The 19,189-nt window shown below is 50.8% G+C and overlaps 1 protein-coding gene across 1 annotated transcript; it reads right to left on the reverse strand.

The window, feature by feature from the left end:
- Positions 1-91: 91 nt before the first annotated feature.
- Positions 92-15,791, reverse strand: POLR1E (RNA polymerase I subunit E). Its single transcript, XM_040963480.1, has 12 exons — positions 15,655-15,791; positions 15,046-15,149; positions 14,441-14,517; positions 12,982-13,067; positions 10,083-10,141; positions 8,859-9,003; positions 6,138-6,245; positions 5,480-5,576; positions 3,071-3,204; positions 2,174-2,255; positions 1,419-1,550; positions 92-414 (listed from the first exon to the last, which is right to left on the reverse strand). The coding sequence occupies exons 1-12, from the start codon at positions 15,728-15,730 to the stop codon at positions 255-257; spliced, it is 1,260 nt and encodes a 419-aa protein (XP_040819414.1). The 5' UTR covers positions 15,731-15,791; the 3' UTR covers positions 92-254.
- Between the last annotated feature and the right edge of the window lie 3,398 nt (positions 15,792-19,189).

Genomic DNA, 19,189 nt, shown 5'->3' on the forward strand with positions numbered 1-19,189 from the left:
GGTCCGGATTCTCCCGCCCCACCCCATCTCCACACAGGTGGGGCAAGCCAAGAAGCAGCGCCATGTACATACAACTTCATTGACACCAACAGAGGGGGACACCCCAGCCATCACGGCTTTAATAAGTTTCTACAAAAGACAGGCACAACTGGGAGGGTGGCATCTTACTCCTGCCAAGGCAAGACTTCTATCCTTTCTTTTTAAAAAGCAAAAGCAGAATCCACACCACAGCAGCGATTCCAGTGTGCTGGCCTCTAGGTCATTCTCCTGCGCTTGGCCTGGTGGTTTGCGGTCTGGGCTGCAGGCAGCGGGATGCACAGAGTGCCTACTCTGCGCTCCTCCTCCTGGCCGGGTGCCAGACACACCTTTCTCTTGGAGATCTTCAGTCTCATGGCTTTGGCTATCTCCATGATCCTGAGAAACAGAACAAGCGGGCAGAAAACCTTGAGGATGGGTCACCGTTGAGGGCCATTTGCTGGAGGGAGCAGCACCTGCATGACCAGGCCTGGAAGACAATGTCCCACAAGTGGCCAGCAGGAGCAAAGCCGAAGTGGGCGAGACCCCACTTGCCCCTCAAAGCCAACAGACGTCACCACTGTGCTGCTGTTAGAAAGCATCCATAGATTAGGGCCAGCATCGTGGTGTGGAAGGCAGAACCACTGCTTCTGATGCCGATATCCTATATGAGCACTGGTTTGTATCCCAGCTACTCCACTTCGGATCCACTTTTTGCTAATGTGACCGGGAAAGCAACAGAAGGTGGTCCAAGTGCTGGGTCCCCCGCGCTCACAGATGAAGCACCTGGCTCCTGTCTTTGGCCTAACCCAGCACTGGCCACTGTGGCTGTCTGGGAAATGAACCAGCAGATGGAAGATCTGTCTCTCCCTCCTCTAAATCTATTTTTCAAATAATTTTTTTTAAAGGAAGAAACTATCCATAGATGAAAGGAACCCAGGCTCTCTGGAGCCCTGGCACCAACTGATAAGAGCAACCAGGAGGGTCTCTTGGCTGGAATGTGACAGACTGCAGGCTCTCACTGCCTGTGGGAATGCCACCCTCAGGATCCTCCAAGACCTGCCAGAGGAGTGCAGGCAAGGCTGTTAGAGGCTGCACCATCACCCACCCATGGACACGACACAGGAAGCTCCATCCCCGTCTGATCAGCTCTAACATGACAAGGAGCCTGTGAGGCCAGGCCATCTCACCAAGCTCCCCCATCATTTGAGAAGCTTGACTGTGACATTCCTGTCAGCCAGACTGCCCTGCCTTGAAGCCTCCTCCATCCGACTAGGAGAAAGCAACAGCTGGGCTCTAATGCAGCCAACAGCCTGGGAACCCCACAGAGTGCCTCTCCATGGCGGCAGCAGCAGAGTGGGGGCTGCTCGGATCTGCAGGGGCCATCACTCCCCGGCACTCACCTCTTCTCACTGAGTTTCAGGTCCCTCTGCAGCATGGTCAGATCAATCTGGAAGTCATTTATGTGCAACGCAAGAATGATCACGTATGCAGTGATCTTGGCCTTCATAGAGTTCGAAATTACATTCCGTAAACTGCAACAGCGATGGCAATAAAGGGGAAATAAAAAGTAAACCTGAGGTCAGTTTCTTGGAAAACAAAAGAACATCCAGGCTAGGGCCCGTGTGGACCGCAGGCAGGCCCACCTGTGCTCCCACAGCGCCCAGGCCCCCATGCAGTGCCTGGTGGGCCGGTGCCAGCACTGGGACAAACGGAGTGAACCGGCACTTTCCCCTGACAGCACCAGGCCTCACAGCAGTGAAAGCCTGCTGAGAAGGGCAGCCGGACAGTCATCCCACACTCAGTCGTTAGTGATTCTCCCAACCTTGCTACGGCCGGGAAATGCACTCCCAACAAAGGGTAGGATGGCAGCCCAGGGGTGGCACTGGGGGTTCTGTCCCCAAAGCCATTGGGTCAGCAGTGCTGCCTTCCCCAAGCACCAGTTCCGTGGGCAGCAGGCCAGACCCCTGGAAGAAGTATGTGGAGGAAGTCCCCCTATGGAGGAGTGCTTACCAAAGCCCCCTTAGTGGGGTGGAGCATGGGACACTCAGCTTACTTGGCTCCAGAACCACCCCCTCCTCCACAGATGGGGAGTTGAAGCCCAACCCTAACTTGCATTGCCATGGACAGACACAGACCCCAGGGAGCCAGGCCCAACCTGCCGTCGTTGTAGGTCAGGCAGGAGAACTGCTTCAGCAGTTTGGTGCTGATGATGTGGGGGACTCCAGGTCCCAGAACACCTAGAACACAGAAGAGGTGTATGAACATTTCCTTCCAAACCCCGAGATCTTGCCTGGCCCAAGAACCAGGAGAGAAGCCCAGAGACCCAGCCACTGCGACGATGGCGCCGTGCGGCAGGAGGCGGCCCACCCGAGGAAAACGAGAACTGCTAAGCGTGAAGGTATGCTTGGGTACACTCCAGCCTGCACGTCCCGCGTTCCCGGGGATGCTGTGGGAGGACCATGAAGGAAAACCATCAACTGAGGCCAAAGCATGAAGATTGAACATGAAATGGCAGAATAAAGCTGATTCTAGAAAAAAGCCTGGGAGAGAGCAAGAGAGGAGTATTAGTCACAGTGAAGGTAGATACACCTTGGGCTAAACACCACAGGGCCTGGGTTGAGCGGTGGGCCGGCTGCGGGGGTGCTGGGCAGCCAGGAGAAGCCAGCTCAGGTGAGAAAGCAGCTGACCTACCATTGACCAGCTGTACTGCCCTGCCATACCGCCTGCGTCCTTCCCCCTGGCTCACAGACACTCTGATGGTCCCCAAAACTCACATTCAATGTAGCAGAGCAGCTGAAGGCCAACTCTGGAGAGCCCCTGAGCAATCACACCACCCCAGCAGCCCCCATTTTCAGATGAACAGAAATCCGGGGTAGGAAAGCCCATATAGCAGAGCAGCCCTCAGGGCAGCAGCGTCACCAGTGCTGGGAGTTGCCCGGCTGCCCAGCCCAGCCGCAGGGCCTGCTGCTCCTCTCATGAGAGTGGATGGCAGCCTTAACAGACAGCTAACAGGTCAGGAATAACTGGACCAGAGTGTCCAGCAGGAACTCACTTTTCCGCTTAATCACTTTATGAGCTCGGAATCTGATGAGGGCATCCAGGAACCATATGCATCGAGCCTGGTGGTCTCGTCTCTCCTCATCCGATGGCAGAGACTTTAAGGCTTCCAGGACAAAGCAGCAGTGCCTACAACGAGGGAGGAGGCAAGCGTGTGTCAGGGCGGCTCAGCTAGGAACCACCCAATCCCATCTACCCCGACACACATGCCACATGCAGGAAGCCAACACTTTGAACACCTCTGTGGTACAGCACGGGCCACGAGGGCCACACAGTTTATTCCAACTGCACTATCTCTGCAAAGCATCCACAAATATCATCTTTAAAAGGGGGGGGGGGCTGGCGCAGCAGCCTAGTGGCTAAAGACCTCGCCTTGAACATGCCAGGATCCAACAAGGGTGCTGGTTCTAATCCCGGCAGCTCCACTTCCCATCCAGCTCCCTGCTTGTGGCCTGAGAAGGCAGTTGAGGATGGCCCAAAGCCTTGGGACCCTGCACCCATGTAGGAGACCCACAAGAGTTTCCGGGCTCCTGGCTTCGGACTGGCTCAACACCAGTCATTGTAGCTACTTAGGGAGTGAACCAAGAGACAAAAGATCTTTTCTCACCGTCTCTCCTTCTCTCTGTGTATCTGCCTTTCCAATAAAAATAAATAAATCTTTAAAAAAAAGAGATGATGACTCAGGGAGAGATTGTTTAGCAGCTGGCTCATCCCCCCCAGGTGCCCATAACAGCCAGGGCTGCCAGGCTGAAGCTAGGAGCCAGGTATACCATTCAGGACTCCACCAAGTGCTTGGCTGTCAAGGGCCGCCTTCCTAGACACACAGGCAGGAAGGCAGATTGGAAGCAGAATGGCTGGGACTCAAACCAGCACTGCGATACAGACTTCACGAGTCCCAAGCAGCAGTTTGACATACTGTATCACAATATCCGGTCCAGCCAAAAATGTCACTTATGTGAAAGGGGCTGTGTTTTAATAAAACTATCTATTCACAAGTAGGTCATGTCACTGACACATGAATTAGGTGCTGGGAGTGTTGGCTTATGCAGCAAACTGCCTGGGTTGGCATGTCCTCTGCCATGTAGACTTAGGCAGACCTCTCAGCACCTCCGTGCCTCTGTTTCTTCATCTGTAGCCGGGGCTGAGGACAGCATCTGTCCCTGAAGGCTCTTTCTCCATTAAAGGAGGAAAAGGCAAGCAAAGCACCAGCACAGTTCCAGCTCCAGGGCAGAGTTCAGCACACACTAGCTATTCTGATGTTCTGTTCCGCTCTCAGGATCCTGGACTCGCAGAGATGAAAAGGCTCAAGATCCAGCTCACAGTGGCTCATTTTACAGGTGGGGAAACTGAGGTTCATTTGAGGGAAGCTCACACAGTAACGTCAGGGCAGAGCTCAAAGACTCAGTGCTTAAACTACCAGCCCAGAGTTTGTGGCTGCACCTGTCCAAGCCACAACCAAATCAGCACAGCTAGGAACCAGTAATGGCTTGTAGAAATAAATCTTTGGAGGAGGGAAAAGAAAAAGCACTTTAGATTTCACTAACCAGTAAAATTTCAAAATAAAAATTAGGAGTGAGTACTGTGGCACAGTAGGTTAAGCTGCCACGTGGCTGCCTTAGTTCATACTACAGTGCCTAGTGCAAATCCTTGCTATTGTGCTTCAATCCAGATTCCTGCCATGTGCCTGGGAGGCAACAGGCAACTGACCCAAACACGGGTGTCCCTGTTCCTCATAAGGCCCCAGCTATTGCAAGCATCTGCAGAGTGAACCAGCGGATGGAAGATTTTTCTGTGTGTGTGTCTGTCATGCCACCTTTCAAATCAATCAATAAATACATCTTTTGAAAAGCAAAAACAAAAACAAAAATTGGGAAAGCCAATATAGCTTTCACAACTGAGAGTATGAAAAGGGAAAACTCAAAAGCAAAAATCCTCTACATACGCAAAGCATTTCAATGGCAAAAGGGAAGGGGGAATAATCTGAATTCCTTTAAATACACAAATTTCCCTGTAGGGAAGCCCCCCCCAGACTTTATCACCAAGAACCATCACTCGGCCTGGCACCCGGCCTGCGTAGCACCTGGGCACAGCTGGCCATGCTCAGAATCAGCACGGCACCAGGCACGTGGTCTGGTTGGGGTGTGCAGCCCCACGCCACAGTGCCTCGTCACCCTTGGCCCAGTCGCAGGGAGGCCAGTGGGCTTCCTGGAATCCACCCACAGCTCCACGAGCCCTGACGGCCCAGAAGGCAGTGGCTCACTTGCAGCCGGTGCCACACACACACACACACACACACACACACACACACACACACACACAAACACGCTCTCTCTCCTCACCAAGGGATGGTGAGGCCCCAGCCACCCGTCTGCTGCTCCCAGATCCCATCCCCCAGCCCCCGTACCTGTTCTCCTCGGCCATTTTTAGGATATCTTCTGCTGTGACGCTCCTGAAGGCTTCAGAAGGGCCCTGAAGAGCTTCGTACTCCGCAGGAGAGAGAACTAGTTAGAGGTCAAGGACACGGTCTGACCAGCATGGAAGCCTCCAGCTGGCTGCGCCGTCTCATGAGGACCTCATCTTAGACAGGAAAGCTGAGGCCTGAGACCAGAAGACAGAAGAGCATAGCACTGGGCAAAGCAGGGATGGGGACCCAACTCTACCTCGAAGCCCACAACCACTCCCTGCCTTCTCTTCCCAGTCACGCAGCTGCCCTAAGCATTCCCCATCCAACCTGACCCAGCAAACAGCAAACTCTGAAGCTCTACCCCTTCCTGTCATAAAATCCATCAACCCCAGGCTTTGGGCACTGGCCAGCTCCAAAGTCTCACTCTACCAGCTGGTGGAGAGCCACTGCAGCCCCAACTCCAACCACTACGGGCTTTTGACATCTTGCTACAGAATGGGTTTGAATCTGTCCTAACCTCAGGGAGGTCTCTGAGCAGTGAGGAAGTCCAGCTGACTCCTAACAGTGACACCAAGGCCACTGCTGTCCTCACAGAGCCTGGCCAGGTCAGTCTCAGGCCCACATCCCAGCAACCTTTTCTATCCAACAAGGAGGATACGATCTTCAAATTTATACACGTCCTCAGGCTTGGCTGCATCTGCATGGCACGGAGGGAGGTAGACGGAGTCGTCCTGCGACTCATCCTGGATGGCGTCACCGACGAGGGCTTTATGGGAAAAGCAAGGCAGTGTCAACACCCGCGTGGTAGTTCCTGGTTCCCCGGCGCTCTTTGCAACCCACACATGAGTGGCTAGAAACCCCCAGCGCCTGAGGGCTTCTATCAGGATGATCTGAGCTCGCCAAGGGGCTGCCCACTCAGGGACCGCCATGCCTACTGGCAAAACAAATGCTGCTGGGCAAGGAAAAGGTAAATGTGGCCTGTTGCCCCTCAAGCAGACGGCAATGGCTGGAAAAGGAATGAGTCAATAAACATTCACCACACAAGAAAAACTAAATGTGAGGGTCCACCAAAAGAGCCTGGATAAATGATCTCACTTCTAAGTCAAATCTCACCACACACTGTTGAGTGTAAAAAAAAAAAAATCAAAATATAGAATCCCAACTATCCTCTACAGAGAACCACTAGTGTGCATACAAACAGGGTCCAAGAAGAAAATAGGGAAAGACTACTGTGATTTTCAAGTGACTTTAAGTACTCAAAGGTAAACCTAATAAAAATTGTTAGGACCCGGTGTGGTATCCTAGTGGCTAAATCCTTATCTTGCATCCACTGGGATCCCATATAGGTGCCAGTTCGTATCCTGGCTGCTCTATTTTCCATTCAGCTCCCTGCTGTGGCCTTGGAAACCAGTAGAGGATGACCAAAGCCTTGGGACCGTGCACTCCTATGGGAGACGCACAAGTTCCTGGCTCCAGGCTTTGGATGGGCTCAGTTTCAGCTGTTGTGGCTACCTGGGCAGTAAACCAGAGGATGGAAGATCTTCTTCTCTGTATATATGTCTTTCCAATAAAAATAAACCTTTTTAAAAAAGAAAGCTGTTCAATTCACTTACAATAAATGAGGCGAACTAATTCTGTGTTTCTGAATAGAAAAACACAATATTATAAAGATGTGGATTCTTGTCCTATCAGTCCCAACTCAACCAGCAGATGGAAGATGTTCCAGCCATCGTGGCCTTTTGGGGAATAAATCAGTGGATGGAAGGTTTCTGTCTTTCCTTCTCTAACTCTTCCTTTTAAATACAAATAAACAAATGAATCTTAAAAAAAGAAAGAAAGAAATCACCTGTGGGGGCTAGAACAGTGACATAGAAAGTTAAGCCAATGCTTCCAGTGCCAGCATCCCACACGGGAATCTGTTCTAATCCAGGCTGCTCCAGTTCCAATCCAGCTTTCTGCTGATGTGCCTGGGAAAGCAACAAAGATGGCCCAAGTTCTCAGGCCCATGTACTGACATGGAGACCTGGAAGAAGCTCCCAGATCTTAGATTTGGACTGGTCGAACTCCAGCTGTTACAGCCATTTGGGAAGTGAACCAACAGACAGAAGATTTCTCTCTCTCTCTACCTTTTATAAGTCTTTTTTAAAAAACAAAATCACCTCTGTAGGGGCAGGTGTTAGGGCACAGCACATTAAGCTGCATCCCCCAGAGGCAAAGGTTCAAGTCCCAGCTACTCCCGCTTCTAACCCAGCTTCCTGCTTGGGCCCCTTCTACCCACATGGGCAAGTGAGACGACGTGCCAGACTCCTGGATTCAGCCTGGCCTGGCCCCAGCTATTGCAGGTATCTAGGAAGGGAACCAGCAGATGGAAGACCTCTCCTTGTCTCTCCCTATCACTCTGCCTTTCAAATAAATAAAAACTTAAAAAAAAAAAATGACCTGAGGATGGAGTTCAGAACAATTACTTATTTGAAAAATATAAAGTTTGATGTACACAGTATACCAAAAAAAACTTCACAGACTTCATAAGTGTCAAAAATGAAACTGTAAAAGTACTGAAAGACAATTTTCTAAAATCATAGGCTACAGAACTTGTTTCTTATTTATCCATCTGATAGGTGAGCAAGACATACACAGAGAGAATGCGGTGAGCTCCCATCCACCGCCTCATCCTCCCAGCAGACTCCAAGGCCAAGAGTCTCCCATGGGGCACAGGAGCCCCATTTCCAGGGGCATCAGTGTGGCCCCTCAGGTCCCTGTTACCCAGAAGCTGGGATTGGTAAGTGGAGCCCGGTGTTGGAGCCAGGCTCTCTGACAGGGGACATGAGTGTGCTAACCAGCAGCCTGCCTGCCAGGCCAAGTGCTCACCTCCCTGCCCAACCCCTCCCTCCCAAAAAAATCCATCCTTAGTAGAAAAGCTAATCTCAGAAAAACTTCCTCTCATATTCCTTGAATATTTTTGCACATTTAAGTATGCAAGCTGCCAAGGATCAGAATAAAAACAGCCTTTCACACCAACACAAAGGCTCCTGCGAGGTTCCCTTCCATCATTATGCCAGCCTTCTGACTAAAGCCAACATGGTTCTCACAGCCCTGCAGCCTTCTGTCTCCTCCATGCCCTGCAGCCCGTCACCTTAGGCTAGCAGCTGGGCACGCCCATCCCCTTACCCTGAAGCCTGCCACCCTGTACTGGACCATGAGCCACCGAGCAGGGCCATGTTGGATGCTCCTTCTGAGTTCCCAAGTCTGGCCCTGAGAAGGCCCTCACCAAGCAGCAGGAACAATGCAGCCTTTACTCCTGTTCTCCCAGGGACAGGGGGACAGGAGGAAGGGAGCTCAGGGGAAGCTGTGTGGCTGGGTCCCAGTGCCGCCTGCTTACCATCCACACCCTTCTTGTCAATGATACTCTCTGCAGCTTTAGCTACTGCGTGGTTCAGAGAGTCGCTGCCGACTCGGTTTGCCCTCCTGGAGTTCAGCGCCCGCTTCTGTTTGGTGGTGCCAAAGGCTTCGATGCAAGAGTCCATCTGTGCAAGGGACAACCCTGGTCACTGGGGACAGCCCAGGTAGGTGCCGTGATTCCTGTGTAACCCCAGGAAACACACAGCCCCACAGAGCCACTGTCACCTCCTAGGACAGCCATCTCAGCAGAGTATTCTCACAGGCTTTGTGTGATTTTGTAAGCCTAAAGAGCCTCCTACCACATCCTCAGTGTGTCTCTATCAGCAAACACGCTGCCAGAACTAGGGTTGGAAAATGCAGAGCACACAGCCTGCCCTTCTCCCACCCTACTCTGTGAACAGTTCACTCTCCCACTGAGCCAGAAGCGCTCCTCACATCCCTTTCTCAATTAGGTGCTCCAGGGACCACAAAACAGTCAATCAGTCCGCTATCCTGGAGTGAGATGACCCTGACAGGGACCTTCTACATCGAAAATCCTAGGGCCCAGTGCAATGGCTCAACTGGCTAATATTCTCCTTCCAAGTGCTAGGATTTCATATGGGTGCAGGTTCGTGTCCCGGCTGCTCTACTTCCCATCCGGCTCCCTGCTTGTGGCCTGGGAAAGCAGAGGAAAATGGCCTAAAGCGTTGGGACCCTGCACCTGCGTGGGAGACTAGGAAGAAGCTCCTGTCTACTGGTTTCACATCAGCTCAGCTCCAGTTGCTGCAGCCATTTGGGAAGAGAAACAGTGGATGGAAGATTTTTCTGTCTCTCCTTTTCTCTAAATCTGGCTTTTTAATAAAAATGAATCTTTAAAAAAAAGAAAAAAAGCAAGCCCTAAAATTCACTTTATTTTAATGTGGAAGTTCCAAGACACAAACAATTGTTTTCTGAATCTTGGACTAAATCCTAAAGCCGCAACACCCTGAGAGAACTGGTTCCCAACCCCGGCACCAGCAGCACTCAGCTGCCCCATGCAGGGCCAGGCCTGGTCTCTGGGAGACCTCTGAGGCCTCAGTGGATAGACACCGTCCAGACATAAAGACCCTGAAGGGGCCAGGGGCAGCCTGGGAAAGCCCGAGCTTCAGCCCATCGTACCGTTGAGGGAGCCCAAAGCCCAGGAGGGGGTCTGCCTCGGCCTCACACCTCAACTCTACCATCTTACCTTTTCTCTGAAAGTTTTGTTCTGATTCTCTGCTGTGTGTCCACTCTCAATGGAATCATCTGTTTGAAACACAAAACACCAAAGAATGGAGAGGGAGGAACATAGCCAACTATAAGGCCTTACAAACATTAGGGGCATCGTTCAGCAGTTCATCTGGGGCGAACATCTGTGGCAGCCCACATATTAGAGCGCCCACGTACAAGTCCCAGCTCCGCTCCTGATTCCAGCTCCTGCAGATGTACCCCATGGGAGGCAGCAGGGGCAGCTCAAGTTAACGGGGTCCTACCACCCATGTCGGGGGCCAGGCTGACTTCCTGGCCCACCCCAGCTTTCACCAGCATACAGAAAGCAAACCAGCTCTCTCTGCCTCAGGAATATGAAATTTTCAAAATTGTCTAATGAACAAGTTGATATATAATTCTCCTTGCCTCTCTAGAATTTAAAGGAACATCTGGAGGATGATTTAAAATAAATATATAGGGGCCCGGCGCGGTGGTGCAAGTGGTGAAGGTCCTCGCCTTGCATGCCCGGGATCCCATATGGGCGCCGGTTCTATCCCGGCAGCCCCACTTCCCTTCCAGCTCCCTTCCTGTGGTCCGGGAAAGCAGTTGAGGACGACCCAAAGCTTTGGGTCCCTGCACCCGCGTGGGAGACCCGGAAGAGGCTCCTGGCTTCGGATCAGCATAGCATCGGCCGTTGTGCTCACTTGGGGAGTGAATCATTGGACGGAAGATCTTCCTCTCTGTCTCTCCTCTCTGTATATCCGCCTTTCCAATGAAAAAATAATAAAAATAAATCTTTTTAAAAAAATAAAATAAAATAAATATATATTTTAAATGTTGTTAAATTTAATTGCAAAGCAGGAGATTCTTTAAAAAAAATAAAGAGAGCCCAGTGCAGTAGTCTAGTGGTTAAGGTCCTTGACTTGAACACGCCAGAATCCCATATGAGCACCAGTTCTAATCCTGGCAGCCCTGCTTTCCATCCAGCTCCCTGCTTGTGGCCTGGGAAAGCAGTCAAGGATGGCCCAAAACCTTGGGACCCTGCACCCGTGTGGGAGACCTGGAAGAGACTCCAGGCTCCTGGCTTTGGATCAACTCAGCTCCAACCATGGCAGCCACTTGGGGAGTGAATCAGGGGGCGGAAGATCTTCCCCTCTGTCTCTCTCTCTGTATATCTGCCTTTCCAACAAAAATAAATAAATCCTTTTAAAAAATAAAGAAAGATTACTTTAATTTGTACTTTAATTTGAAAGGCAGACTTACAGAGAAGGAAAGACAGGCATCCTTCCACTGGTTCACTCCCCAAATAGTTGCAACAGCCAAGAACCTAGAGCTTCTTCTAGGTCTCAAATGTGGGTCAAGGACCCAAAGAACTTAGGTTGACTTTCACTACTTTCCAAGAAAATGAGGAGTTGGACTGGAAGGAGCAGTTGGGGATTGAACTGGTGTCTATATAGGATGTCCATACAGCACCACATATAGAGGTCTAACGTACTACTCCATAGTGCCAACCCCAGCAAAGCAGGAATTTTTGAACATAAAATTCACACTCTGAGACCAGTGCTGTGGTACAGCAAGTTAAGGCACTGCCTGCAACACCAGCATCCCATACAGGCACCAGGTCAAGTTCCAGCTCTTCTACTTCCAATTCAACTCCCTACTAATGTGCCTGAGAAAGCAAGCAGTGGAAGACTGCTCAAAACCATGGGCCCCTGTCTGCAACCACATCAGAGATCCAGATGAAGCTCCTGGCCTGGCCCAGCCCTGGATGCTGAGGCCATTTATGGAATAAAGCAGAAAATGCAAGATCTCTCTCACCCTCTCGGTAACTCTGCTTTCTCAAGTACATGATTACATCTTTCTAAAGAATTCATATATGGACACTCCAGCTCCAGAGCATTTTCAACTTAGGCGTCAAACCCATACTATCTATGTCAGTACATTCTGCTTGTTTCTGGGAAATAGGTCCAGGTCCTTATCAGAGTCTCAGGAAGGGAGAAACTGCTGTCGGAGGGAATAAAATCCAGACAAATGCCGTGGCCGTGTCAGGCAGCCTCACGCCGTCCCAGGGACCCTTCCTTATCTGACACATTCCCCTGCCACGGTGCTCAGATTGGAGTTTAAAGGTTTAGGGAGCAGGAGCCACTCAAGAGTCCAGCCCCCTTATTTATCACCTTGGAAGACCTCACTTTAGCCCTGAGCATCCCCAGCTGGGGCACAGGAGAGAAGCTGCGAAAACTGGGGTCATACAGTACAGACAGCGCTCAGCCAAATAACAGCTAGTATCCAACCCATCAACGGGGCCTCCCGATCACACTGATCCTCCCCAGGTCCCTCGGCTGCAAGGGGGCGCAGCCAGGGGACCTTCACCAGAGCCAGGGGCAGGACATTTGGCATTTCAGCCTCCAACAAAACTCGGAGCAAAAGTGAATGAGTGACATGTCTTTGAAGGCTGTGCCTCTTCCTGAGCATGTGACCCAGCTTCAGGTATCTTGTTAATCAGTTTCCAAAAACAAACCAATCCAATCCCCAGCTTAGCCAGTGAAGAACTACAAAAGGCCTTCGCGAGCAGGGAATCTGCTCTCAGCAGTGTCCTCTAATTGTTCTGATCAGCGTGCCACTTGCTCTTGGGTTCTGTACACACTGATGAACACAACGGGAACCAGGTGAGGTCTGACTTGCCCATGGCTACATCCACAGCTCTCTAAGTTCACAGCAAATGAACAAATGTTGAATGAAAACAAAACAAAAAATTCTAAAATTTTCCAATAAAAAGAACTGCCTCCTTTTAAGATGCATGGCAAAGTGTACTTTACAAATCAAAAACCCAAACCCAAAACTTGTCAAGCAAACCCAGAATTCACAGTATTTCTGTGACCTTCACGACCACAACCCACCTGCAAACAGGGGCTGCATGTTGAACAGCTCAGCATCATACACTTCCATCTGGCCAGAGGTCTTGTTCAAAATGCCCACGAAGTGCCTGGATAAAGGAGGAATAATGCTGGTGACAACAGATCCCTTAAAAAGCCTTGTTTTGGGGCCTGGCACAGTAGCCTAGCAGCAAGTTCTCGCCTTACATGTGCTAGGATCCCATATTGGTTCAGCTTCCCATCCAGCTCCCTGCTTGTGGCCTGGGAAAGCAGTTGAGGACGGCCCAAAGCCTTGGACCCTGCACCCGCACGGGAGACCTGGAAGAAGTTCCTGGCTCCTGGCTTTGGATGGGCTCAGTTCCAGCCGTTGCAGTCACTTGGGGAGTGAATCAGCAGACAGAAGATCTCCCTTTCTCCTCCTCTCTGTATATCTGACTTTCCAATAAAAATAAATAAATCTTAAAAAAAAAAACTTGTCTCTGCAATGGCCTTCTTCCTAGTTAAACCTTCCTGACCTGCCTTCTGCCCCAGCACATCTGAGGAATGAGCAGCCCTGATCCTCCACAGCGGAAATCCTCCACATGGAGATATAAACGGGAATGGGGTGGGAAGGAAGGAGCGTGAGGTGGTCCTGGAGAAAAGAAAATCTACCAAGTGATTCCAATACCACAGCCCCTTATCCCACGTGGCCTCAGTGTTATAACAGAAAGCCCTTTGGGTGTGAAAAACTTTAGAATGACACTAAAATTTAGCACACACCTTCTGTGGTGACAAATACAAGCCAAGCCTTGTCTTGGGTAGGAGCCCACGCTAAGACAGGGCGGTTCCGTAAAGGGATGGAGCAGGATACAGATTCGGGCTCAGCTCATCAGTCGGCCCGCTAGCAGTCTGATCCAGTGAAAGCTTCCTGGTGGTTCACCACTGGTACCAGACCAGGGGCCCTGTCTATACTGCGCCCCGTCCCTAAGAGTTACGGCTTGTTCAGGCAAGGGACAGTCCTCCCTGCACAGAGGAGAGTGAGGAGTAGGGGGCCAGTGGAAGGCACAGCTGCCCCCAATCACTCAGTCAGTCAGCAACAGGGCTGGACGGAAGCCCCAGGTTCCTCTGCCCCGTGCCTAAGAGCCTCAGCCTAGCAAACCCTTTTCTTGTACTGTTTTAGTTCCAAAGCTGACTGATGTCAGGTGAGGTTTGAGCCGTTAGTGATCAGACATTCCAAACTAATGGCTAGAGCTGCCAGGGCAGGTAAGACAATCGTAAATGAATGATGTTACAAGTGAAGGAGGTGGGGGGTTTTGTCCCGTGTTATTTTTCAGAAAACTCAACAAACAAAACCATTTCCTTCTGAGAGTATTTGCAGGCTTGAGAGCCCGGACTACAGGCACACGGGCACTTGGCAGACAGACCTCCCTGCATCTCTCGCACTGCACCTCAAAGCCGGGGAAAAAGGCCAGAGCTGCCCACCACGCCCCTCCCCCAGCATTACCTGCACAGTGTGTTGCATTTGAGGGCGCCAGTCCCAAAGTTGTTTCCCACATAGGAAAGTCTCTCTGTCTCAGCGGCCTGAAAGAGAGAGGAGCACTCCACTGACAGCTGATGCGGACAGGTGCTTCCCGCATCCTGCCTCTCGCCCCGACACTTGCCAAGACGTCTAACCCAGAACCACAGTGGATGAGATGGGCCAGCCTCATCATCTCCCAAGGAAATGGCAGAGGGGGAAGTAGGGGCCATCTGTAAAGGAAAGCCTCAGACAGCATTGGCTTGTAACAGGTCTGAAAAGTGGGGGATGGCGTCACAGGACTGCAGACAGGGCCACGGTATGCAACCAAGTTATCCTGCTAGCCACCTCCTGGTAGCCCAGCATTCTTGCTCCCGCTTTTCATTCCTGTCATCCTCTTCACTTACACACCCAACCTTGGCTGCCCACCCTTCCCTCCGCCAGAAACAGCTTCTAGCCAGCAGACCTCTCCTCTCACTGGGCACACTCTGCTCTGAGCCTTCCCCATCTGCCAATCCCTCTTTTTTCCCCACTCATATCCACCCACACTGGAGGGGGTGAGGAGGCAGGCAGCTGGCAGCCATGACCCTTACCAGGATCCGCTGACCTCTCTTCCTGGGGTTGTTGGAGTCGTTGCTCTGATACAAGGTGAAGCGCATGTTGCCTGGGTTCTGCAGCTTCCCATTGGAGAACTGGACTGTTAAAAAAAATAAATAAATAAGAGGGTGCAGCCCAGGAATTACCACAGGATATGCTAGGGACCTCTAGTGAGGTCCCAGTCCACCAGGGAGACAAGACAAGGGCAGGTGGGGGAAGCCCCCTGGAGAGGCGCTGTGACTGGAGGGACCAGCTGGGGGCTCACAGAGAGGGACCTGGTCCAGACCTGGGGCTCAAAAAGGGGGATGGCTGATCCAGACCTGGGGCTCACAGAGGGGGACCTGGTCCAGACCTAGAGTCCCCGCCCACAGGAGAGAGGGACCCGAGCAGGCAAGACCAGGCCAGGGAGGGCATGTAGGAGGTCCCAGAGGTGTCCTCACACCCAGCGGTAGGGACAGGCAGGGGAAGGGGTGACTGACGAATCCTGGCCGAGCTCCCTGGAAGGGAAAGAGGCAAGAGGGGGACCGAACGCGGTGGGGAGAGGCCTGACGCAGGGGTGCACGAGAGGGCTGCGGGGAGCTCTGCTCCAGCCCCGCCGTCCTTACCCAGCACAGCTCTCTGGTTCTTGTCCGGCTCTCCACAGTACAGCCACCTCGCGCTGGGCAACACCTCCGCTGTCATTTCGCCTACCTGGATGCCAAAGTCAGGAGCTCACCCCTACCCCAACCCACGAGGAAGCCAGTCCGTGAGGGGAACCGGAAGAGGCGTGGCCTCCCCAGGCGCTGGCCAAGCACTCCGAAGCGCGGCCACGCCTCCCGGGCCGAAGGGGCCACGCCCACCGCTCGCTCCGCCCTGCGCGGCCACGCCCCCTCTGCTGGCACGGAAACCTGCGGCCAAAATGCTGGGTGATCTGGCACCTGCCATTTAACTAGCGTGTAGGGCTTCTTCCCGCTCGACACACGGTGCAGATGGAACATAGTCTGGCTCTTCCACCGTGGCAAATATATCTCCCCAAGAGCTTAAAGGTCAACTTCAACTTCAGAATTCCCTGAGCCTCAGCTACATTTGGCAGCTGGCCACCCAGACTCTAAGTATCCCATCCACACAGGTGGCCATGCAGCCCCTAACACTAATCATTGTCCAGAGTCCTGCAAACAGCATACCTTCAGCACACAGTTACAGCAAAAGGATTACAGAAGCAGGGCCTTTAGTAGACCAGACCAAGGACTCCGTGTGCTCAGAAGGCACTTGGTGTAAGGCAAGAACACCGCTTGACTCATCTGTTCAGTTGCCTTCTGGTAAGACTGCCTCTTGCTCAAAATGACGCCTAGACTCCTCACACCTGCACCCCGTTTAACCTGTGCATTCATCACATTTTCTCATTATCCAAAATCAAAGTTACAAAACCATTGCCAGTATGGTGCAAAAGAACCACTTTGGCCCTGAACTATTTAGAGCAAGTTGTCTGCCCAGTGCCCCAGATGACTATACTGTCTCCTTCAGGCAAGGATATGGGTGTTTCCTAAATAACTACTATGCAGCCACAGAAAGTTGAGCATCATCAAAAATAAAATGACCCTATTTTAAAATGTTACTACCATATAATCCTCACATCCTGCTTAAGTTTACCAACTGTCTAAATGTTTTGATTTTGGTTTTTGTTTGTTTGCTGGAAGAAAGAGATCTATTTTGTGATTCATTGCCTAACTGCTTTGCAACATCCAGGGCCAGGCTAGAATGAAGCCAGGAGCTGGAAACACAATCCAGGTCTCCTATGTGGGTAGCAAGCACCCAGGTACTTCAACTGGCACCTCCTGCCCCTAGGACATGCACTAGCAGAAAGCTGAAGTCAAAGTCAGTCAGAACTTGAACCAACACGTTCCTGTATGGGATGCAGGCATCCTAAGCAATGTCTTAAACACTAACTTAATACTCACATTTAGTGGTCATGGCTCTTCCTCTGATCGAAAAATCATCTTGCTTGACTCCACCTGATGATTTGAACTGACTTGTTAAGAAAAAAAGAAAGAGTTTCTGAATTAACTAATCCACCCTAGTGATGTTTTCTTCGCTAAACTCATTTGAAGTTAAAAATTATTCTTTTTTAAAATATTCTAAAAAATACGGAGAGAAGGAGAGACAAAGAGAAAGCTCTTCTGTCTGCTGGTTCACTCCCCAAGAGGCTGCAATGGTTAAAGCTAAGCCAATCAAAAGCCAGGAGCCAGGAGCTTCCTCTGGGTCTTCCACACAGGTGCAGGGACCCAAGGCTTTGGACCGTCAAGGCTTTGGACTACTTTCTCGGGCCACAAGCAGGGAGCTGGATGGGAAGTGGAGCAGCCAGAACATGAACCAGTACCCACATGGGGTCCTGGCATGTACAAGATGAGAATTCAGCCACTAGGTTATTGTCCCAGACCCTAAAAATAAAGAATTCTGAGATTAAATAATAAGCAACTATATATTTATTCTGCTCACAAATGTACCTCCATCTTGTGAACTACCACCTGCCCAGAGTGAATCTGAACAAATGAAGGAGTGATAGGGCAAGGAAAGGGCCAGAATCATCACTAATCCTGGACACCTGGCACAGCCCCTGAACCTCAGAAACTTAGCACTCCTGGCTGCAGGCAACTGGCACAGGGCTAACATGCAACAGATGCTAAGTAAATGTGTATTGGTTGAATGAAAACACTTAAAGTTAAGAGGTGACAAAGAAGATGGCAGGGATTATAAGGAACCAATTATAGTTCTTGAAAAACGTCCTTTGGAAAGATGCTGTGAAAAGCAAAACTGCTCATGCTTCAAGATCCAGGAGTGTAACCAGTTGTTATTCAAAGTGTGGTCCAGGGTAACAGCAGCAAGGTTGTATCTGTAGCCTCACTGGAGCTTCTGAATGGTCATCAATGCGTGGTTTGTGTGTACTTAAGGTGTGGGAAACACTGCCATACCAGACTGCTCCCCTTTTAAGGCACATCTCTGCCAGTCAGACAGATCTACTCCAAGTCTTCAGGGTGGCCCGCTCTGTGGCTACAAAAATCACATCCGTCTACGGAAAGCACACGCTCTCAGAATTCCCACAAGCATTCAGCATTAGAGTGATTGTATCTGGGGAAGGAAAGGCATCCACATGGGAGATCTGAATGGCTGGAGTTCCAGGCTACTGGCTCAGGCCTGGCTGTCTTAGCTGTCGCAGTCATCAAGGGAAATAAACCAGGAAACGGAAGAGCTCTCTCTCCTCCCCAACCGTGTGTGTGTGTGTGTGTGTGTGTGTGTGTGTGTGTGTGTGTGTATGTTTGTGTGCACGCGCGCGCATGCGTGCCTTGTCATAACTGACTTTTAAATAAATAATTCTTTAAAAAAAAAATAGCGGGGGCCAGTGCAATGGCTGAATCCTCCCCTTGCAAATGCCAGCATCCCATATGGGTGCAGGTTTGTGTCCTGGCTGCTCCATTTCCCATCCATCTCCCTGCTTATGACCTGGGAAAGCTGTGTAGTATGGCCCAAAGCTTTGGGACCCTGTACCCACATAGGCAACCTGAAAGAGTCTCCTGGCTCCTAGCTTATTATCACCTCAGCTCTGACCATTGTATCTATTTGAGGACTGAACCAGTGGATGAAGATCTCTGTCTCTCCTCTCTGTGAATCTGCCTTTCCAATAACAACAAATAAATCTCTAAAATTTTTAAAATAAAGCAGCTGAAAGAATGTGATTTACTCCTATGTTGCTTAATTATTTACAGGGGTTCAAAACACACATAGACATGCTCTGTGCATACATATGCAAATACATGTATCTGGGATTTGGCAAGACAGAGGGAGCCTTACCTAAGCAGTGAGCAAAATGCAAAAACCCACAGTGTCTTCTAGATTGGAATAACAAGTAGCCTGAGGCAGAATTTATCACAGCATGTTTGTTTGGAAATGTGGTTTGTGAGTGCAGAGACATTTGCTGTGCTCTATTGGCATCATTTTTCAAAGAAAGAAAATTTGATTTTTGAAGCAGGGAGAGAAACAGATCAAGCAAACTCTTCCTGAGTAAGATCTCCATCTGCTGGTGTTTCTGGATATCGCTAATGAAGACCTGAACCAGTAAGGCAGATCCATCCAAGGGCCTTAGCCGTAACTGCACTCCAGAATCAT

This window comes from Ochotona curzoniae, unplaced genomic scaffold (genome assembly GCF_017591425.1).
Source record: "Ochotona curzoniae isolate NIBS_2020 unplaced genomic scaffold, NIBS_Ocur_1.0 scaffold_3208, whole genome shotgun sequence".
NCBI lineage: Eukaryota > Metazoa > Chordata > Mammalia > Lagomorpha > Ochotonidae > Ochotona > Ochotona curzoniae.